The sequence below is a fragment of the Coturnix japonica genome, chromosome 12, assembly GCF_001577835.2.
Source record: "Coturnix japonica isolate 7356 chromosome 12, Coturnix japonica 2.1, whole genome shotgun sequence".
Taxonomy (NCBI): Eukaryota; Metazoa; Chordata; class Aves; order Galliformes; family Phasianidae; genus Coturnix; species Coturnix japonica.
The window spans coordinates 10,406,109-10,429,937 of NC_029527.1; the positions used below are offsets into that span (position 1 = coordinate 10,406,109).

The following is a 23,829-nucleotide window of genomic DNA, read 5'->3' on the forward strand; positions in this document are numbered from 1 at the left end:
CAGTCTTAGAGTAGATGACCACAGGAGACCTTCCTGTTGCTGACTGACAATAAGCTGCATTTCAATTTAAGCAGTGGTGATGGATGTAGAGGGCATTTCACTGCAATTAATGAGTGGATAAAGGAGACCAGGGTCTGAGGAAGAACCAAAGGCCCTTAACTTTGATGCTCATTAACTGGCAGGAAATGCATTGTGTGGGTTATTGTTATTCAACTGGTAATTTTTTGTTTATTAAAATAGAACAATTAGTTACTTCTATGCTTCTAAATATTAAAAAGTAAAAGGGAGTTTTGATCTGTTGTGCTCTTTCCTTCTTTCTCTCCATATCATCTAAAGGGCAAGCAATGTGCAGGACACAGAACTGCATTCAGAAAATGGACATACATTCGTTATGCCTCTGCCTCAACCAGAAACACTTTGTGTGGGATTACACCAACAGAAGCACTAGTGTGGGTTTAGTTTCATCACCATAGAAGCTGGTTCCCAAGTGGTAAAGATTACTTGGAGAGTGGAGGCACCTTTCATGGTTGTTGTTGCCTGTGCCAGCTTGTAATTAAGTGTTAGTTGGTGTCAGCTGGGCCTGAGGCTGATGGGGCTTCTGGGCATTGCCCTGTGGGAGCAGAGCATCTGTGGGAGCAGTTCTGTTGCCAGCAGTGCATGCACTGCAGCTTTTCCTCTCCTTGGAACACTCAGAGCTTCTAAAGACTCTGATAAACTCACAGATATTGCTGCCAGAGGTGTGTTTGGGTGTTCTTCATACCTTGTGTGCATCTCAGGCTGAGTCAGAGCTGCTCTAATAAGGCAAGGGAAGAGATGCTTTGTATCCAAACTTGGATTTGTTCTCAATAAGGTGCAAGATGCGCAGCTTCACCCCTGGTCCTGCAAGTTGCATCACACAATGGTCCTGGTGTGTCGTGCACCACCTGCTTTGTTTTTAAAACATCAACCATACATTAATTTTAAGCCTAGTAGTTGTGGGAGGGTTAATTCCTTCCTGTGTGCTCTGCATGACTTACTGGGTAAAAGCAGTGGCTCCCAAAACCAAGTTTGGCTGTTCCAGTCCCTAATACCAGAAATCAGATGGAGGGTAGGGAAACCTCCAAGCTAGTGGCAATAAGGATGTGCTGCTAAGATAGGAAGGTGCTGAGAACATGCATTGTACAGCTCAGCAGTGTAAGGAATTCTGTAAAATGAACAATTAGATGAACATTTCAGATTGTACATCCTTCTAATTATCCTTTTAATTATTCATCTAAAACAAGTAAAATGACCCCTGACAGTGCCATAAATGATTTAGGAACTATCAAATATTTATTAGATGCAACTGAATCCCCACAGAGATTTTTAACAGATGCACACAAATCCGCTTTCCTGTGTTCTTTAAGTCCTCCAATTTTTGTCTGTGGAATTTTGAACCGATTGAGTGAGATGTTTGGTATCTAAAATACTGCTGAGCTCACTGAGAATTGTGTAAGGGAAAGGAGAGCAGTGGTGCTTTTAGTCACTTGTGTTTCAGAGTTGGTGTAAGGATGCAGCAGTACCTGGGCTGTGCAGTCGGTGTCCTACGGCCTCCAAACTTCCCACACAAATGCTTTGATGCAAAGGAATGAGAACTCATGGAAGAGCCCTGCGATGTCACTGGTGCAGATAATAAAGACCTGAACATCGTGTGCATATCAACATTTAGATGGCTTTAATACAAACAATTTGGTGTTTAGATGTATCTTAGTTGCACCTGAGGTGGAGCTGCTGTAGCCCACAGTCTGTACTGGCACTAAACAGCCCTGCCATAGCAGACAGCCCTGCCTGCAGCATGAAGTGATTCACCAGCAGAGCAACAGCTCCTGGTTCACAACCAGCCTCTAGATTTCTTCCAGCAGTGAATAAAACCCTCCCCGTTACATAATAAAAATGGATTTATATTAATGTTCCTGTTGTGATGACACAGCTGGATTGAGAACAGAGAGAAATCCTTGTGGGCTGAGCTCTTCTCATTTAGGAAAAAAAAGAAAAAGAACAAACAGCACAACTTCAATCACAGATTCTGGGCAGAACAAGCGGTGGTCCACAGTGGCTTTTACAAGAACAAAATGCTACTTTCAGTTCTGTTTTTAAGGGCCAGTTTTGCAAAGAATGAGCGGAAAGGATTCTGTAAAGGAGTCGTTATTAGGAGTTATGTGTGTTAAAGATGGGAGGTGCTAAAAGAGGGGGTGATCGTGTAGAGAGGGCAGCAGAAAGGGATTTTTATTGTTGCATCAAATATAAAGGCTTTTTGGAAGTGAAAAGAAATTACAAAGAAGATCCTTTTGACCCTTACTGAACTGTGTAAGAATAATGTCAGTTACTGCAAAACAGTTCTTATGGGGGCTTCTCATCAGTGGGTCTCAAGAAAGTTATTGTCACTCTCCCTGTTTTACAGAAGAGGGGAACAGGGAGGTCAAGCAAGGTACCTGCCATGTCCAGCAGTAGAGGGGGCACAGGGCACAGACCCCTTATCCCCTGGTAACTTAGAGGAAATGCAACAAATGGAGGATCAATGCTTGTAACTGGTTATCTGCACACCTTCAGTGAAATCACAAGGCCAAGCAATGTGATCAGCCATTGGTCCCTGCAATCACATTAGATGGTTTCTTGATGAAGTTTGCCATTTCAGTTTTAATCAAAGCCCAGTGGTAAAAACTGCTTGCAGAATTTGGACTTGGTGGCTTTCTGTGGCCCATATAATCACTTCCATAATTAGCCAGCATCGTATATAGCTTTGCCTTTTTTTTTTTTTACCAGTCCCTGTGAAGAGGATAATGATGACCTCATGTTTTACTTGCATTAGAAGAAATATTCTAATATAATGAGCAAAACCTGTAAGTGCTTCAAAAAACTGTGCTAAGAAGGTCTTTCTCCTTCTGTGTGTGCAGTTGCTATCCTGCTGAAGGACGATTACTTTGTCAGCGGCGCCGGGTTGCCAGGCAGATTCAAGGCAGAGAAGGTGGAGTTCCACTGGGGTCAGAGCAATGGATCAGCAGGCTCTGAGCACAGCATCAATGGCAAGAGGTTCCCCGTTGAGGTGAGTGGAAAGACACGTGCTTCTGTTCTCCAAAAAAACATAATAAAATCAGAATGTATTGCTGTAGTTTGAGATGGCTGTGAAATAGGGCAATGTTTCCTTCAGTGAACATATCACTTTCAAGGCCCTTCTGGCCCTCGCAGAACTCTATCTATCATCTCTTATGTGCTTTTGCAATGTCAGCTCTGAGCTCTGCTTTGCTCGCATTGCTTGCACTCACGTCCCGTGGGCTGAGTTTCAAACTGCCACTTTTCTGGTTTCTCCCATAAGCTCTCCAGTGTGGGAGGATCTCCTTGCAAATATCTGCAAAGTGACTTCATTGTCCTCCAAATCTTTTCTTTCCCAGGATGCTTACAAAATGTAGCTGGCAGTGCTTTGGGAGCCATTGTGCCACTGCTGCTGCCTTTCACCTGCGCTGCTTCCTTGTACACGTGCAGCCCTCTACCCACGTTCAAAGTTTTGCATGGTGTAATAAAGCAGACTTTATCTGGAATTACTCCTTCTTGTTGGTAATCAGATGAATGCTTTCAAAGCAAATCATGTCCCACTGTGGCATGTGGTTACGAGCAGTTTGTAGGGTGCTCTGCTTGCCCAGGAGGCTCACATGGACAGACATGGTTTTCCAATGATCGAGGCCTTGGGAGAACTTGATTCAGGCCCCAGCTTGTCATAATGCGTCCCATGGGGCTTCAGCCAAGTCCCTTTTTCAGAGCATGGAAATGGGAGCACAAAGGGAGGTTGTAATAAACCCTAAAAATTTTAGTTTACATCTTTCTGCTGCAACTGTCCCAGTGCATGAGTTAGAACATGTTTGCTTCTTGCTGGCACCTGAGCCTGTAGGTTGGATGGTATGAAGCAGAGATTTATTGGTTAATTTATTTATTGCAAGGTTTTTCTGACAGCTTCTGGCTTGATGCAGCTGTGATTTCTGGTGACAGCCACCCAGAGCATGGGCCCATTAGCCTGCCCTGTCTGCCTCAGTGAGCAATGCTGCTGTTTGTCACTTGGGGTGGTAGAAGGAGCACCATGGAAGTCCCCAGTCAGCTCCTCTTCTGAGATTTCAGGGAGTAGGGCTGCTAAAGGAGCCTGGGCCTTCTTTTTGGTGTCAGAAATAGTATTTACACTGCACAAATCCTTTCCTATGATGCCAAGTCTATCTGATGCTGCTGGCTTAATCAGTAGAAGATACTTTTGGGGAAAAAAAAAAAGAAAATTCTTAAGAAATTATTTCCCCTGTGTTTAAATATCTTCTATTTACTTTTCAGCTGTTTGGAATGTTTATTTTGTCTGCTTTAAAATTAAAAAGAAAAAAAAAAAAAAAGAATCTGCCCTTCTGAATTGTGTCACTGTTTATGATTGCTGTGCAAAATAATTTGCTATATCAGACAGGTTTAGTGTTAATCCTAATAATGAAAATGTAATTTTCCAAGTGATTTGTATTCATTGCAATGGCATGAGCCTCTGATCTCTGACCTAAGTATGAATGCAATCAGCAGGATTCCCACAGATTTTCCTTTACTGTTCTTTTAAAGGAAGAGCATTTTCCTAAGCAAGCTTTTCCCTATTGCTTTGCTATGTACCACCCCTATAAGATTTCCTAATTTTGTCTACTTCATTAAATCATGTGCTGCAAAGGATTTTCCTGGGTGGATTTTGAAGCGTGCTCAAAATATCCAGTAGGTCAATGGTGATAAAACTGTTTTCTACTCATAAAAGTAGTTTAGTTAGTTAGTTAGACTGTGGTTATACTTGATGATCTTCAAAGTCTTTTCCAACCTGGATAATTCTATGATTCTGGTTCATAAAGTTGAGATTTTGCCTCTCAAGCAGTAACTGTACTCATGAGCACGGTGCAGCTTTTAATTTGGAATGCTAATTGTGGTCCAGCATGCAACTGCCCGATGCTGGGAGATCTGTGCCAGAAATGCTGTGTTTCATTTCAGAAATAACATCTCTAGGTAGGCTGTGGAAAGGAAAAAAAAGCAAAATCTTGCCCCACAGGAAGTAGAGCCCAAATCACTCTGACTGCTCTTAGTCCCTGGGCAGAGGTAAGGGCTGTAAGGAGCGCACACAGGTTTTGACTGCTGCCAGGTCTGCAGCAGTTACGGTAGAAATGCAGTTGAAAGCAAACGTTTTCTGAGTCTAATTGAGAAACCAGATGTGGACTGTGTAAAACCCATTGGTTCCAAAGCACGTCCCAAGGGAACACAGATAAATCAGCGTCTTCCATAGACGCTGCTCTGTAAGGCTGAAGTTTGGATGTTTTTTTCCTCTGGGAAACGAACTGCCTGCTGATAGCCTTTTTTCTTGAAGAGGATACAGAAAGTAATTAGAAATGTCAGAAATAATACAGAGCGTTATTGTTTGACCATGTTGTTTAGTTTTTATTATTACAACTAATGTGTCAGATGGTAAGGCTGTCTACGTTAATTGGTTTCCTTCATTGAAGCCCATCTGGATCATATTTTTTTTGTGATTTATATGTTAAATTAGTTGGTAAGATATATGAGAATGTTCTTTTGTTTCCTACTTTAAAGGCATGTTGGATCAAAGGCGTATTATCTTGCAGTACTTTTTTGCATGTGTAGCATATTGTGATTCCTTTTTAAACCACGGCATATGTAATGGAATTCTAAATGGTTTCCTTCATTATATGGTCTTGATTGCTTATTTATTGATTAGATTTTCCTTGATGATGCTTTATCCTTATGAAGTCATTATGAACTTGGCTTTCTCTGAAGTATCATGAACATATGTCTCAAACTTTTATCCACGATCAGAGGCCAGTCCGTGATACCAGGCGTGGTCAGCATCGGCTTCCAGTTTCTTTTTCCTCTTTCTTGCCATTTTTGCATCCTCATCTGTGAGGTCAATAAAACTAGTGCTGCGATGCTAAAGATTAAAGCAAGACCATTAGTGCATTGCTGTGCAAGTGGAGCGTGAATCCTAATGAGGATGTGGGCTCTCTGCCAGTTTACAAAAAGTCTCCCTCCTTTTTTCTTCAAGTCAAGAAAAGTTTTTGACATTAGAGTCTCTAAATTCTAATAAATTGCTGACTCCTTTGTATTTTGTTATTGTTCTTCTCCATTATAATTACTCGGGTTTCTTTTGCTTTCTGAAGTTGAGGCTCTACAAACAAAGATGCAAACGCCAGAAACCATTTAAACGGCCAAGTGACAAAACTGCAGTAAAGAAGCAGAGCTTCCCTCAGGCCAGGAGAGAACCCAGGTTCCCCTCATTAGAGCCAAGAGGAATAATTGCAGCCCTTTCATCTCCAGTGCCACCACCTGGCTCCCAGCCTTGCCTGCTGCGGGCCGTGCTGGTGGCATGGGGGGAAGCCCAGCGCTCAGAGCTGACGCAGCAGCGCTGTGCTGGAGATGCTCACTGCCACCATCCCAGCGTTGCTGGGATTCTGAGCCGCCTCGTACTCATTTTTATGCAAAATGCTGATTATTTCTGTGAAGAGCAGAAATCAGAAGAGTGATTTTAATCATGACTGTGTTAATTTGATGTGAGCTTTGGCTGTTTATGAGCTTTCTCTTTAATGGCGCTAATTGTCAGTTATAATGTGAACACCATTATATAGTAATATACAGTAATTTATTTGGTAAATGAGAATCTTATTCCAAGGACCATACTGCAATATGCCACAGAGACCTCATCTCTTTAATCTTACATGAACAAACTTGCACTTTCTAGGCCAAATTGGTTATAGGAACATCAGTTTGGCTTCTGGAAAGCAATGTGCTTTTGTTGTACCCACATGCACCAGCATGCATTTTTTTGGAGATCTCTAGTTCTTCATTTAAAACAAACAGCAACAAAATACGCAACCCAAAAAGAAAACCAAACCCACAAAGCATTCCAGCAGAAAATGAAGAGCTAGCACTCTTTCATGTTGATTAATGAGCTTTTACATTACAATGATTGATTCATTTCATGAAATTATTACTATAAACAATAATTTGCATTAATAATTTTTGCTCTCCTTTAAGTGTGTTCCTTAGAAGACATTCCAGGTTCTAATGGTATCTTTGTTCTTGCTGTTTCTTTGATTTTCTTCCTTTTCCCCTTGAGTATACTAACTTGAGCGCTGTGTAGATCTCCAGCTAGTTGCTCTAATTTGAATGCTCAGATCTCCTTACCAAAGGTTATCACCGTTCACTATCTTACCTCTCATTATATCACTTAAATTCTCATGTTTTATATTATTGCAGACGGAAGACAATCAGTGTTGTTAATGTAGAAAAGATGTGTGGTACTCAGTGCCTTTATTACAGGGTACGAACTGAGCCTAGCTCGTGTTCTGGGGGTCATCCTGAATGGTAATTCTTTCTGTGATCTCTTAAGTGTCACCTACTCTATTTCTCCAGGCTTTTGTACAGCCATGGATGCTGGGACGTATCCTACTTAGAGTCAGGTCCTTTCTTGTTAAGTTTTAATGAATTTTTTCCAAGTTCCACGCTTGCTGCATTTCTAAGTTCTTTTGGGTTTGTGTGTGTCTGTTCTTTTTACTTTTCCCTTTAACATACTAAAAGGAGAACAGATCACAGTGTGCTTTCTTGATATCCAGGAGAGAAGCACCCTATGCTGCTGTGGCACAGTTAGGTTTATTACTTCTGGCATCCACCATCTCTGGTAATAGTAATTTTGCAGAAATCTCTGGTGTTGGCTTCACGTACAAGTAAAGACTGATGGTGAAGTAGGGTGCCAGCACTGGTTTTATTCCCTTATATTTTGTTTACTAGTTGCTCTTCAAATTTCCTTGCTTCCATCTGGCAGGATGTAGCAAAGTAGAAGTCAATAAATGATGGAAGGACCTAAAGAGGGCCCCTGGGAATACATCACTGTGAGACACATTGACTGTCTGAAGTAATTTTACTGTAATATTCTCTCTGAGGACCAAATCCTCAGTTATATGGGGATTCTTAGAGCTCCCAGTGACTTTGATGGGAGACATGCTGGTGAAACTGAGTAAAGATTTGGCTCCATACCCACACTGTCTGGGCTGTAGAGCACTCAGGGAATTTAGCATGCACTGCTTATTCTGTCTGCACCTCTGGCTTAATCATTCAGACATGGAGATGGCTTGGGGATTTTCAAATTTGATTTTTTTTCTCTCTTTTGTATCAGACAATTTGCAGCATTTTTAAGTCCCTCCTCTTACAGTCTATCTGCCCTTTCTTCACAGTCTTGCAGGAGAGCCATAAAGTGATCTAAAAATACAAGACACTAAAAATCCCCAAGATGTTGCTCTGCCTTTCCTTCCCCCCAGCGTTACTCCCCTTTACTTTTCAGCACCTTTAAAACTTGTTCGGGTTTCTCATCATCAGGAAATCAGTGGGATGTAATTTTAAACCACGGAATAGATGGATATTGGCTGAATACATGGCTGAGTTTATATCATGTTGTGCTGCAAAGACTGTGAGCAGTGCAATCAAACATAATCTTATAACTGTTCGCTTTACTGTTTTATTTTCCTTGCTGTAGCTGTTGAGCTGACTCCTCACAGTTGTCTTTAGTGCCTCCCATACACTGACAGGAGACTCAGTTGCGGCTTTAATTAATGACTTTATTGCAATCAAGGTTCCATTTTAGTGCAGAATGCTTCATCTTGTAGTAGTGAAATATTTAGTCTCCATCTGGCTGAACTTTTTTGTGAATGCCCTGTGATAATTAAGAAGAAACATGAGAGGATGGTCTGCAATTAAAATATGTTTAAGTGCAGAGGTTAGCATGTCGTGGGACTGTTTGTGTATAGACCCACACCAGACCCATGGACAAAACTACCCTGTGTTTTCATGGCTGTGTCTTCCTGCTGTGTGCCAGGCCCCTCTGTAATTTCTAGAGTCAGTTGCAAATATTACAGTGCATCCAGAGTCTTATTTCAAAGTAACTATTCCACAACATAATCTAGATATTCGTTTTATATTTGATAGGAATGTCCTGCTTCTCCCAAAGGATTTCTGCTCTCTTGTTGAAATGCTCTGAGTTAGTAGCACTACACTGCAATTACGGTATGTTAATGATGAGCTAAGAGTTGTACATTCCTCTTAACATAAATCCCTGATTTTCAGCGTAATTAACTGGGATCTGGGAAGAGTGACAAGAAGAAGGAGGATCAGATGGGGTGAAAATAAGAGATAAGAGGCTGACAGCCAGTTCTTGTTGTAAAGGAGAGTTATTTTGAATAGGAGAAAAATCAATACAAAGGTTGGAGAATTTGACAGAGTTATAAGAGGTACTTTAATGAAAGGTAGCAGATTCAATAGGATTGTTACTTGAAATGTGGGATTGTCTGAGTTAGAAAAATAGGACTGTCTCTCCCCAGCTGTAAAGGTGAGCTTTTATGTTCTGAGCTTGTTGGGTACTTAGGCCACCAAGTTTCATGTCATTCACTCTGGGCACTTGCTATGGTGAGAAAAGCATGTGTGAGAGTTTGCTGTATTCTGTTCTTCTACTTGATTAGAGATGGGAAGGAGGAGAGCAGCAGGTGGTGGCCATTTCTGCTGCTTCACCCTGCTCAGTGGCTACCAAAGAACATCTGCAGAGGAAAGGCAAGGCATTGTGGTGAGGAGGTCTTGTTTTCTGTGACTTCGTTTGGCCCTGGATGTAAGGGACAGGAAGACTCGGACAGGGGCATTTAGCAGGAATTCCCCTCAGTATGTCCACATCAGTCACCTTCCCCAGTGGTGACAATGAGATGAGAGCAGGAGGGCTATGCACAACAGCTTTCTTACTCAGGTTAGAGGTGAGCAGTCAGCTGAACCTCAGCACCCCTCTGTGCAAGCACATCTTGGTCACAAGCATCTTCTTCTTTCAGTGTGGCTGGATTTGAGTAAGCATCATGTGTGTGTGTCATGCTTGGCCATGTTTGTCCCAGGACATCAGCTAAAAATGTATTAGGTTCTGTAGGTGCTCAGTGTTACCTCTTCCGTTAGGCAAGTCTGACAGTCCTGGGTCTTACGAACATCTTCCCTGGGAGGTGTGTAGCCCTTTGAAGTCATTCCAATGAAATCCCTTGAAATAACAGTGATAGATAACATCGGGGAAAAAAATAAAACACGGAATTGACACAAATGTGTTCAGAAGTGATAATGTTTCCTTGGCACTCAAACAAAACACCAAACCAGACCAAATCCTTACTGCACTTAATGGGCTGGTTGGTAACTTGTCTGCCAGCTTTTCCCATGGCAGCCTTTTCACTGGGTCTCAAGCAGCGGGAATAGATTTCACAGAGGTTAATCGTGATTTAAGGAAGCAAGCAGGAAATGATTTAAATTGTCTGTTATACTGGTGCTTTACTGATTGCATTTTTGTGGGTTTTCTTTTCCTGTAGAATTCTAAACAGTCGCTGTAATTTCATACCAAGAGAATAAATTGTGTCAGATGGTTGAGTTGTTTTTTTTCCCCCAGTTAGGAAACTTGGTGCATTTATTCAGGATTTACTTTCTTCTGTTTCACCCCGTTAAAGAAGTGTTTTCTCAGGGATGATGATCAAAAGCTCACGTCAGCCATGAGGAAAGATGTATCGTGTTGTCTGGTACAGACAGCCCTCAAAAAAAGTTTTCATTAGAAGTGATTTTATAATGAGGGTGAAATGCATTCACTGCAGACTGTGCTGATTGCTGTTATCCTATTTACACTCAGGTGTCCTCCCAACTGGATCCCTCTTCTCTCTCATGTATTGAGTTTGAAGCCCTTTGGACTGCGCAGTGTCTCTTTGCAGGGTTCATGCAGTGCCTGCCCCAGTGGAATTCCTGCTCTGGCATACAGTGTTCTCCTACTGCGATAACCACAGACTTTGCAGGGACAAATTGCTTTGTTTTTAGTACGATAAAGCTTCACATGATGTAAGAGATCAGGCAGCAATATGAGTGTAGCCCTTGTTATTTTCCCCTGTTCACAGGCATTGTATTTTCCAGACAGGATGGGAAGGTTAACCAAAGTTGAAAAAGGATCTAAAACACCACAAGTGTTTATTGTCTGGTAGAAATAAAATAACAATTGACTGGTTGAAAAAGAGAGAAAGGTATGTGTTTGCTTATGCTTCGAAACACGCAGTGCTCATCTCTGTAGGGAAAAAGCAATTTGGGTGAAACAGTTATATCCCCAAATAACTGTGTTCTCTTACTCCCTACTTTTCTACTCAGCTTAATAAACAAAAATCTTTGTTGTCTGATTAGTTGAGCTTTTCAGCACACACCTCTAAAGAGCATGTCCTTTTTTGTCACTATCCCATCTGGGCTGGCTGTCCTCAGAGGTGTTTTCCTCTGTGCTCTTGTAGAAGGCAGGCTAAGAGGGCTTCTGTTTCCAGGAAATACATCACTCCTTCTGTTGGCTCATTCTCTCTGCAGAAAATCTTAGATATAGTTTTCCTCAAGGAGGGCTTGGGTGTCGTTGTCCACTGACTATTGGGTTTTCATAAACATAGCTCCTGATTTGCACATTTGTAAGAAATACGAATTTTGGCTCCCCACCAGAATTAGAAATAGCGTTACCAGGTGGGGAAGAACTTCTGCCCCCTGCCTTGAGCTATCAGTTTGTTAATAGTTTAGTTGAGCATAGAAAATGGGACCTGATCTGCCATAACAGCGTTAGTAATTCCAGAGGGGGCTGTTATAGTTGTCCAGGAAAAGAAGATTGAAACTCTCTCCTGAATGAATTAAGGGTGAATCATTCTTTTCTGGGGCTGGGGGAGGGATTCAGTTTCTGAAGAGACTCTCAGTCACCAACTGAAATGTTGAGAGGCACAAACTCCCTTCCTTGCTCACGCTGGGTAGTGAGTTAAAAATCTGCATTAGCACCAGCTCTATCACTTGTCTGTTTATGGAAGGCAGAGACAGCTTTGGGATGTGATTGTGGCAGGGATAGATTAAATTATGTGAATTTTGTCATTTTTGTCTTTATAGAACTTCCAAATGCATTCTGTGTTTTGAAGTTCATACCTGCAATATTGCTTGTGTTTGCTGCTTACCATAATTGGATTGCTGGAAGGGCGATTTCAGTTGATCTCAGATGATTTTATTCCTCCATCAAGCCCTTCCATTCCTTCAGGGCAATGCCTACAGCTAAGATCACTTCAGTTGCTCGACATCTGTGCACAGTGCTCTAGGGTTCCCGAAGAGTGTTAGATTTGACTTGTTAAAATGCAAAACTACCCATGGATAAGTAGCCAGAAGGGCAGAAAGTATCCAAAAAGGAGATGAAACCTCTTTTCCTTAATTTCTTATTGACCTGGTTGTGAAGGAAATTCTGGTCTCCTTTCTCTTAGGTCCAGAGCCTCTTAGGACAGGGTAATGCTCTTGAGTGAGGGTGGCTTGCTGAGCAGTGAGTGATGCATTCATAGTGGCAGATAGCATAATATCCCATAAGAAAAAGAAATTGTCATTATGTCCAGTTTAGAATAGGAGATTGGAGATAACAGGAATCTTTAAAAGGACTTGTTTGAAATTCCTTGCTCGAGAGGCCCCATTCTGTTTGGGAGGCAGCAGTGTGAGTGGTCACTTAATGAGCTGCATTCAAAAGATGAAATTTCAAGAGAGTAAAAAATAAAACCCATTATTTCCAGCACATAAACAGAGTCACCCATCCTCAGATTCATAGTTGCTCCTTCCTCTACAACCTTGTCTATTATTCCTCTTGTTCTCAGTTTAACTAGGAAAATTTTAGAGACCTTTACCTCAAGGAAATACCTGCAGTAGATACTTTCAATCCTGTCAGTCGCTGATGTTAAACCACATGCTGTTTACTCAGTAGTGCTGAAAGCTACATGCTGCTGTTGCTGGCATGCCATGTATGAAAGGTCTGCTAGCCCTCCCACTGAACCTTATGGTGACTTTTCTGTCCATTTAGTAGCTGTTAGACCAAGACCCAAACAGGTCAAAGCTAAAAGCGGATATTCCTCCTGTTGTTTTCTGATAAAATGTTCCCATTCCTATTCTCTTTGTAGCACGGGGGTGGTCAAACTCTTAAATGTGGTCTCTGCATTATTAGCAGAGCCGTGTCGGGTATTTTGCAGCCATGATGAAGTAAGGCAGAAGTGGAAAACATTGCTGGTTGTAGTAACACTGCAAGGAATCATTTGGCAGCAATCAGAAGCTGGAAGTGGAAAGGGCAGAAGAAGAGAAATAATTAGCAAGAATAACTTTCAGGCGTTGACAACCTGGTATGTCTTCCTAGCAGTGAGTGAATTCACCTGATACCAAGAGATAGCCATCTGATAATAGCACTCATAAGATCAATACATCGATACCTTATCCTTGAAATGGTATTTTAAGTCTATTCTTAGGTTCATTTCTTTACTTCTGTAAAGTTATAGCAATCTGGGATTTGAGATAATGCATTCATTACAGTCTTATCGGCCCTTCATTTACCGTATTTTAATGTAGCTGCCATGATTGCTGGAGAAGGATGCTCAGTAGGCTTAGTCTGCTTATACTCCAAAAAGATAGGATGCTCAAATGATTGAACTCAAGCCTCATACAGAACAGGTTTGAGGGTTGGCAGTGCTTACAGTGGTAAGGCATTTTGTGTGTGAGGTATTTCAACTGCACTTCCATGTTGCTGGCTCTGCGGACCTCATGAGCACAGCAGAGGTCTTGCTTTTGTACATTGAGATTCTGCCCAGGCTCTCACACACCTAATAATGCTGTAGTGTTGCTGGGTTAAACCTAGCTCTGCTTCTTTCTGTTAATGTATCTTCTGGGCCTACTTCTCTTTAGATCCTGGAGAATGATTTGGAATTATCTGTGGGATTGTGATGCATGCCCAGGACACAGAAATAGTGTGTGCGTGCTTGAAATAATGCTCATGCAGATAAGTAGTATGTGTGAATATATGTGAGTACAGAGGAATATTTAGAGCTGTATTTTCTCTGTATAGACTCACCAGATTCCTTATCTGTGTGCATTTCAAAAGAATTTAAACTGGGTTGGAAGTTTCGTGGCTAATGAATGTTGCTGTAAGGATGGAAGACAAGCAGCAGGACAGCGTGTTGTCCCTGACTGCACCATATGCATGTCTCAATATTGAGGGTGAAGCTCAAGCCAAGGACCTGTTTATCCAGCAGCAACAACAATAAAAATTCCCATTTCTAATAATGACTGGAAAGATGTGTGAGCACCCCAGAGGAATTTCTCCTGCCCCATCTCACAGTGCTGGGTTATGCCTGGCTGAGGCAACCCAAAGGGCTGGTGCTGTCCCTGTTCACCACTGAGTGGGAAGTGTTCATCACTCTCAAACCCGGTAGGTTTTGTTCATTTGAGCAGTTTGTGCCTTGGAAGATGGAGGAAGAGATCAGAAGTGGCAGGATTTGAATAGGACCTTCAGTGTGATGCACACAGTGTCCTTAGGAGCAGAGCTGCAGCCTGGTTTCTGTTGACAGGTATGGCAACAGCTCTGAGGAATGACAGGCGCTTCAGTGAATCACTAAATTGATTTGATAATCAGTAAGTGAATTTGCTAAGAGCGGTACTACGCACCTTCTTTGGGGCTTGGTTAACCCAGTGACAGCTTGTTTTATATGTACTCAAGAGGCTTTAGTTTATTTTTTCTTCTCTTTCTCCCGGTGGAAGCTGTACGCAGAGTTACTGCCAAATAAAAGAAGCAGTTTCTCCTCTTCGGTTGTAAAACCAACATGAAGACAACTCGACCTGGCTTATACAATACAACCAGATAAAGGTGATGGTCAGCATCAGGCCTCTCATGTTTACTTGCCTTCGACAAGGCTGTAGTATTTCATCACCATTGCCCTCTTGGTGGTAAGGGCCAGCACTGCTGGCAGCCTTTGATTCACCGGGAGCCATTCGTGATGGAGTAGCTCTGCTTTCCAGCTGTTCTTCCCCAGCTGGTGATGTGCCCCATTGACTTTCCATGCCCTTCAGGCAAGGAGATTTTTTCCTTCTCCAGTGGCACAACTGTTACTGCACACAGGTTCCAGTATCTCCTATTTAGCGTACTGGCAAAAGCCTGACATAGAACAAGCCTGTCAAATTAAAAAGCACTGCCTCCAGTGTCAGCAATACTTATTAGAGCTTATGCTGGTTTGTGTTGGAGCTATTCAGGAGGGGAATTTTGCTTCAGGCAATAAAGATAGGAGATACAATTTGTAAAGGTTTAATATGTATTTTTTCTGGTTCCTTGGTGATGTCTGTATTGTTTGCCTGGGTTCCGATTAGAAACATGGTTTTTAGCCCAACTATTAAATATGATGTCTTTTTTTTTACTTGTATACATTTGTAATTGTCCTGTGTTCTCATGACATAAATTGGAACTGTGTCCTTCATACCACGATGCTCAAACGATTTCCTTTTCAACAAAGAGTATGTAATAAAGGTTAAGAATGATTTTTGCAGTCCATGCATTTAAGTATACATTACTATCTGTTTTAAGGATGGATAATCAATGTAAAAAATGATACTTCCGTGTATTCCTAATAGGTCACTGTGTAAATATCCATAATGGAATCGATTCCTCGGGTTATGGCAGCCATTAGTACAGAAAGGGGTTTCACAATTAATGTATTAGACATTTGCCTTTCATACTTACACGTGAAATGATTATTTATTGATTATTTTCAGTCCAGGTTAATGATGTTGAAGAGTTTTCGGTATCTCAATTTAAAGTACTTAAAGCGTGGTTCAAATAGAAATATCACATCTCTTTCGAGAAGTTCTGACTCATAGCTGATAAGTGTTTCTTGTCTACATTGTCTCTCATTAATATATGCATGCACCTGTATTAGGTCTAAATTGTTTTGTGCACCTAGAAGATCATGGTGACACATTCAGTGTCGGCCTGAGGCAGTAAGTTTTGCTGTTCTTATAGTTGTGTATCTCTGTACAGCAGTAGGATATTGTCAGATGCTTGAGGGTTCTTCACCCTTCCTCTAAGTGTAGCCCTTATTAGGGTTACTGGGAGTTGTCTGCTTGCAGTTGTAAGGTGAAGATGCAGCACCTGCCTCTGCTGATGCTGTTTCAGAGGTGAAATAGCACACGGTAGGAGGTTGCATTGGGTGTGAGGATGAGTATCAGGAAAAACTTCTTTGAAGCACTGCAATAGGCTCCCCAGGGAGGTGTTTGAGTCACCATCGCTGGGTGTGTTTAAAAACCATTTGGATGTGGTGCTCAGGGACATGATTTAGGGGAGGACTGTTAGTTAGGGTAGTGTGGTTGGGTTGTGGTTGGACTCAATGATCTTCAAGGTCTTTTCCAACCTGAACAATTCTGTGATTCTGTGCAAAGCTTCAGCTGAGGCACTGCTGGGTGTGTATAAACACAGGTGGTCCTGGTAGGCCATGACAAAGGGTATTTAGCTGTGGGAGCATGACTGCAGGGAAGGGAAAGTATTGTATTTCATCCCCCTTCAGCTGCAAAGAGATGCCTAGCAGTCAGCTAAATTGGTTTTCCTTAGCTATCCGCTTTTGGGTCAGGAGAAATGATTGTATTTTTACTGTTACCTACTGTTTTATCTTGAACAAACTAATTGCCACCTAGAGCTCTTTAAAACGATGAGTATGAAAAGCACGTATAAAACCAAATTGTATGCTATGACTTGCTTTGATTATCAGAGAACATTTTGCATTTATAGTGCTTTCTAACTGAATATTACAGAGCACTTGGGCAATATTAATGAGTAGTGGGAAGAATGTACAGAATTGTGTAAGCGACTTTGGATCATCTCATGCTCCAAGTGCAAAGTGACTCATCGTGTGGATCTGATACTGGGCAGCACCATACATAGCAGCTCCTGTGGGTCCTGCAAAACAAGTTTACAAGCACCAGCACAACTGCTTGCTTTGTGCAATCACAGCATTTACGCTTTTTATTTGAGATTCTCCTCTTTTTGGTGAATGCAGGCCCTGTTTCAGTGAGTTTAGGCCCACTGACTGTAGATTGACTCTTCCTAATTATCTTCTCCAGACCCCTTTAAATTAGTCCCCCAGGGATCTGAGAACCTCATATTGAAAATGACAGCTTTAATATTTCCTTACTAAATACTTACAGATTGTTGTCCAGGGATACTGACCTGCATAAGATTGGTAATTCCTACTGAAAACCAAAGTGATTTTTAGCAGCAGTACATGCAAGGGGATGGAGCATGGTATGGAGGAAGAGGAGAATGGCCATGTCTTTGTGCATACAGAAAACAGCAGATTGTGGGAAGGGGAAATCATTTGAAACCATTGAACTCATACATAAATGTATAGCTTTCAAATAGCTAATTTTTTTATGTCATAAAAGAAAACTGGCTAAGGCTGGTTCCTTTTTTATAGCCCTGTCATAAAATCTGAAAAATGAGGTTTATAATTTATGGTCTGAAACCACCTTAACTATTGCAATACAAACAGCATCACTGTACTGCAGTTCTGAAACGCCTCCGGTGAAAATATTGCAGTGCCATAATTAACTAATACCAAGAACCTGTTTGTTGGTGCTCTGCTCTGCTTTCTCCAGAAAAAGGCAGTCAGTGTAAATCCTGAAGGCTCCGAAGATGGTGGTGCTTCAGGATGATCTCACATCGCCATTTCATTTAGGACAGTCCCTGATGTTATGTCCATGGCTCACAAAATCCGTCCCCTCACTAGTTGGATTTTATAGAAGTTATTTTACTACACATCTATACTTACTTTATGTTAAAAAAATACAGAGGAGAAGAGCGTGCACGCTGCCTCCTAATTACTCTGTTTTCTGATATCTCAGCAACATTGATCTTTCAAAATGATCTCTTGCTGGTGGCATCGGTTTTATGTTGGAAAATATTCCTACAATTCTGGCAATGATAAACTAATTACAGACTATACATTTTTAATGATTTAATCTCTTGTCACATTCGTAGAGAGAAGTGATCTTGATTCCAAACAAATCTGCCATGCATGACCAAACACTCATCACGAAATGTATGGTTTTCATTAAACCCTGTTGTTAATACAAGCTTAGGATTGTTTTGTCGAAATGGGGAGAGGCTGGGGAGTAAAAGTGTGCTGAAAGATTACTGTAATAATGCTGCAGTAAGCGTTTTGAATCACACAGAGCTCCCAGCAACATTCCTCTGACATGTGCCTCCCATCACAGAGGGCTGCTGACAAGTGTGTCGTGCCTCAGCCACATGTGTCAGAGGGGCTGCACTGGGTGGCAGTGAGGAAAGTACATTCACGTTCCTTATCCCTTGCTTGGAATCCACGTTTGCATCATTCACCCCATCTGCATTAGTCTTAGATTTTTGAGTAATGATCAGGCAAGCGGTAAGACAAAAAAAAGGAGGTTCGAGTGATGTCCTTTTTTTATATGTGCTGAGATTTCTGCTCTATGAACTGCTGCTGCATGTCTGCAATTAATACTTTTGTTGCTGTCCCCATCCCATTGCTCTCTGCCTTGCTGGGAGGCCTGCTTTTTAATCTTGCACATAAATACTATAGCAGCAGTAGAGTATGAGGCGGGTGCTACAGTGGGGGAACATAAAACTATCACCTTCTTTGCATTTACTGGAGGGCCTCAGTCTGTAATCCCAATCAGCAGCAGCTCATAACTGCATCGGATCCAGAAAGAGGAGAGGAATGTGGTTCTTTTGAGAGAGTGGATGTCAAAGGTGTTGCCAGATGACAGGGAAAAACAATTGTTAGAAATGTCTTGTTCTTAGGGGAGACATTTCAGGTAATTCCAGTGAGCTGCAAACATTCCTGCCATTTCACTTGCATTCGGGTGCCTTTGCCCCTTTCCCGGAGATCTCTTTTGTTGTTTTAATGCCTTCAGTCTCCAAGCAGACTGAAGCTAAGAATGGCATTTAGAGGAGATATTTAAGAAAATTCTTAGTATATATCGGGATCAACTGAGTTTCTGCTGATACACTTGGAAGAATTTCAGTCAGATGCATTTGCATTCACATAGCTAATAGAAATCAGGGCCTATAATTGCTAAACCTTGAGTGGTGTGAGGGTGGAGGGTGAACTGGTTGTGGTTCTGCTGGCACAGGAAGGATGAAACTATTATTATGAACTAGAACTCCAATTTTATTAATGTCCTGAAGTATGGGAGGAAGCAACAAATCTGATTTAAGTGAAGACATTTGTCTTGGCAGTGTGATTTACTCCAGGGTTGTAAATTTGACATGATGGAGACTAAAATGTACTGAAACTTAAATTTCTCCCATATCTCACTCAAAGTCAAATGATTTAAATAGCAGGATCTGAGAAATGACATGTATCCTTGGATGCTCGTATCGTTTTGGTGCTGAATATTTTAATTTCATATCTGAAGGAATTTTGGACTAAACTTTGAGGGAAACAAGGCAGAATCTCAAGGCATCGTGTGGGGTTGCAGCTGTAATGAGCACATCACTACTCACTGTGGTGAGGGTTTCCTGCCTGGTAGATCCATCCAGGATCTGCTAATGATAAAAGCAGGTATTACCAAAGGTGAAATAGGCTTTGCAGACACATCTGCAGAAATGTGCTTTATATTACACATCCTGGTAATGCTTCTGTCTGCCTCCCTGGCACCGTACCTCTGTCTTGTGTCATAAAAATCTGTTCAGGACAAATCAGTTTAAGGCCGGAATGTTATATTGATGACCCAGAACAGAGCTGGGGAAGGAGACTCGGTTGTCATTGCAGGCAGGCGACCCCCAGCATGGTATTGTACTGAGAACCCTGCTTGATCTCATTTGGAGATTTTCTGGTGGTTTTGCTTTTTTGTCCAGGTTGGACCAGCTCAGGTAAGTGGACCAGGCCAAGGTCCCTAGGTTAGGTCTCCTGACCCATGTTTCCTCTCCGACCAGTGACAGCTTGCACCTTCCCCAAGTCATCGCTTGCCCTCTGAAGGAGCCTTCTCCTTCCATGGAGGACTTAATTGACTTCACACTTTTACTCATTGGAAGTGTCTGAAGGTAATTTTCAGGCTTTGACTTTTTTGTTATCAGCAAGGGACTTCTATTTTTTTCTGATGAAGGATTGAGCCCCACAGGTATATGGCCAGTTTGGCGTAACTCTGATTTCCCTATTCATTTCCAGAATAGTCTTTGAAGATCTCCATATTATGGAAGTAAAAATGAGAGTCCAAGTTTTTTTTTATTTTATTTTTTTAAATTATATTTTAACTTAAACCAGTAACTTTTACAGCCTCGCACTGTGAATCCTTGAAATGGGATTAATTTCTTAGTAGCACTGGACCTGCTTTGTCAATTCAGTGAAAGTAATGTGGACAATTTCAGTCTATTACTTTTAAATTAACTCAGACCACATGACTCTTCCTAATACACTGCCACCTTGTGAAAAACAGAGTTGTATTTTATTGATTCATGTGATAGATGAGAATGTTAAGTGTTCCCTGGCAAATGGCACCCCAAACAACATGAGGCTTGTAGGCATGCCAGGACTGGGGAACTAATTATGCTGAGGCAAAAAGAGGTTATTTTACTTGTAAGTTGTAAAATGGAAAAAATAGTAAAGTAACTCTGCAGCTCAAAAAAAAAAAAAAAAAAAAAAAGACAAAAAGAGAAGAAAGCAGAAACCTCTCATCCTTCCTCCACATCCTTCCTCTTTGGCTGATATATTTTGTCTAGCCACATTTTAAGTTGGTTTCTTAAAATGCAGAGTTTACAGAGGTCACTGGGGAATGAATAAGAAAGGAATCAAAGCAGAGAAAATCTAAGAGAGGCCCTTGTGTGACAGCACACCCATATCTCAGTGTGTGGAGTAGGCCTGTTTCCCACAAAGGAAGAGGAGTGAGAGGTATTGCCCCTTCAAAGATACAAACTTCCCACAAGGGTTTCTTGTTAAAGTTTTACTCAATGAAAAATGAAGTCTGAAAAAGCTGGTGTGATGATCCTTTGAGGACGTTTCAGAATAACTGTAACAATAATGCATTAAAATGTCACTAGGGAAAATGATTAATTGGAAATGCCTTCATTTTTCTTCTCCAATTGCTTGCATTCCCATCCTTAGTTTCTCATACGAAAAATAAGAATAGTAACATCCAGTCATAGCACTATATATGAAGTCTTTTATTGTGGCTCAGTGACATGTGAAACCTTGCTGCTGACATTCATGGGCTTATTTGCCTACCACTTCAGTTGCTTTATTAATGTCTTGGCTTTCAACATGTATATGAGTTAAAACACTGAAAACCACTGAAAGATCCTGACTGTGGCAGTGATGTTTATCATCCCCTAACAAATAGCACGGTGACTTGCTTGGCTGTTGGTGTACTCTTAGTTTTCTCTGAACTGCTGTCCTTATTTAATGAGGACTAATCCAAGCTGGCAGAGTGCACAGAACGAAGATCGGTGGTAGAGGCAACTTGTGTTCATGGGGCTGTAAAACACAGCAGAGGGGGAGGAAGCAACAGACAGATGTAATGGGAGTAAGAGGGATTGGGAGCAGGAAGTTTTGTTTTTGTGAACTCTTGCCCGTGCTTGCTGGCTAACTCCTCCAGACCGTGAGCTTTGAAACAGGCTGCTGGGCCAGCACCAGAAGAAGCATCTTGTGAGGATGCATCTTCCCTTTGTGCATTTCCCTTTATATTGTCTGTGTGGCATTCAGGACTGAGAACTCATTCCAGTATTTAACAAAAAAAAAAAAAAAAAAGAAAAAGAAAAAGTGGTTCTGTATTTCATCAGAAGAAGTGGAGGAGAGAGAAGAGAAAAGCAACATTAAGAATAAGTAAGATAAGTAATCTGCTTGTTGCTTTAGGCATGTTTCAGCTCATTTTAGTTTGTTGTCATTCAGTTTGATTCACTGAGCTGATTCAATTTTAATGGTTCACTTATGCATGCAACTACCTGGAAAAAAAAAGATTTAAAAAAAATTCCCCTAAAGCAAATCTTATTGAGATTTTGGTCCAAAAAATGGTCATAAATAAGCAGAAGAAAGAGCAAAAGCTAAAACGGGATGGCACACATCGAGTAGAAGGAAAGTACAATATGTGAACAGAAGAGCAGGAGACAAGCATGAACAACAAAATGACGTTAAAAAATCACACTTAGAGTAAAAACTCATTTTCAATATGTTTTATGATTACGCAGGAGAGTGAGTTTCTTCAACCTTTGGATTCTTTCTTTATTTGGTTAACTTAAAGCCGCCAAGTCTGGGAGGGTATCTCTTCCAAGGCACCAGCCGCTTTTTAGAGCCCTTGCTGAATGCAGGAAAATTTAGCAATGGGGAAAATTGCATATACTAAGAATATAACATGATGAATATGTTGTGTCACATACATACCATCTGTGAGTTACTCTGATAGACAGAACAGCTTGCATGCCAAATCCCGAAACATGGCTTTGATTAGTGCATAGGCTGTGGAGTAATCGTCTTGGGGACTTTGGGGGAATTAAAGTGTGACCTTGAAGTCAGACTTTAAAGGTCAAGCCATCAGGGTCTGGAAGGGTGACTCCCTACCTCTGTAATTAGGTTTTTCTGTAACGAGTGCAGTAGAGCAGAAGTTTTCACAAATGAGGCTGATGACAGCAGGGAGGGGATGGAACTCCAGAGATGGCACGTTGGGTTCCTTCTGTGGACTTCATGGTGGCTGTAAAACAAGATGTTTTGTATCCAGGGCTTCATCCTGGGGGAGAGCAGCAGGGAGGAGAGTTCTGGACTGGGCAGAGCTGCAGCCACGGGCAGGGAAATGTCCCATAGCTGTCCCTGCTGCTTTGCAGGTCACTTGCTTTTGTGATCACACAGCTCCCTACTTTAAGACCTCTCTGCAGGCACTTACGCGTAGGAAGGTGATCAGCATCTCATGGGTTCGATCCTTGCTATTCTCTTATTGAGTATTGTTGGAAGTTAATGTCATGTGTTATCATTTACTTGAAGTTGTTAGGCTGGCTTTATAAAATCACTTACTTCTGTGCAATAAGATGATTCAGCTCTGATGGCTGTTACAGTAATGCCTCCTGTGAAAGAGGTCCCTTCCTGAGCTCCAGCGCCCACAAATATTAGCTTTATTTTTCTAAGTAGCTGCTTTTTCAGCAGCCCGGTAGCTGTAACCATAAAAATGGCTAATAAGGAATTCTTCCTTACTTACTGTTTATATGGTTAAACATTAAAAAATAAAAATAAATTTAAAAAAAAATTTAAAAGTATCTCCTGCCAAGTCCTTAACATTCAGAGCAGTTCTTTTTCTCTTTGGGTCATTCTGAAAAGGGATTCTGAGTATTCTCCTCCCCACTCCCCCCCCCCCCCCCCCCCCTTTTTTTCCCTTTTCTTCCCCTTTTTTCCTTCTTGCCATTTTCCTTTTATTCTTCTTCTGAGCAGCTCAGAGATTCTGAGGATGAAGAACCTTAAAAAGGACTTTGTACACTCTGTATCCCAACAAGCTCTTTCAATTAAACCATCACTGAGCAGAATCAAGGCAGTTTAAAGATGTGTACTTGACATTTCTTATTTTCACCTGTGCTGAGTCGTTCTGACTTGGTGTTGTGGTTTGGAAATCACATTTTCCAGTCTTCCTCTCTTATCTTTGTTGCATGCAAATAACAGGGGAAGTGAGAACAATTCTGGCTGCCTTTTGCTAATTATGGACAGTGACATGGGAAAGGTTCTTTGTGCCCTGCTGAGGAGAGGCAGAGACAGTTCATACAGGTGTTGCAGGTGCCATTCTCTGTGGGTTTCAGCAGGAGCAAACAGCCAGAAATCCCAGGAAGTCAAATCCCTGATGCCTGTCATAGGTGAAGAATCCCAACAGCTTTCTGACTTGCTTGGAGGGGAATCTGTTGTGATCTACTGTAGAAGATGCAAACTGAATCCTCTACAAGAAGTGTATCCTACCCTGTGC

The 23,829-nt window shown here is 41.5% G+C and overlaps 1 protein-coding gene across 1 annotated transcript in view; it reads left to right on the top strand.

Annotated features, from left to right (window-relative positions):
* PTPRG (protein tyrosine phosphatase receptor type G) overlaps positions 1–23,829 on the top strand; it is a 370,232-nt gene that overhangs the window by 195,593 nt on the left and 150,810 nt on the right. The window contains exon 4 of the mRNA XM_015875220.2: positions 2,913–3,061. Coding sequence (XP_015730706.1) covers positions 2,913–3,061 — 149 coding nt within the window. The remainder of the gene's footprint in view (positions 1–2,912; positions 3,062–23,829) is intronic.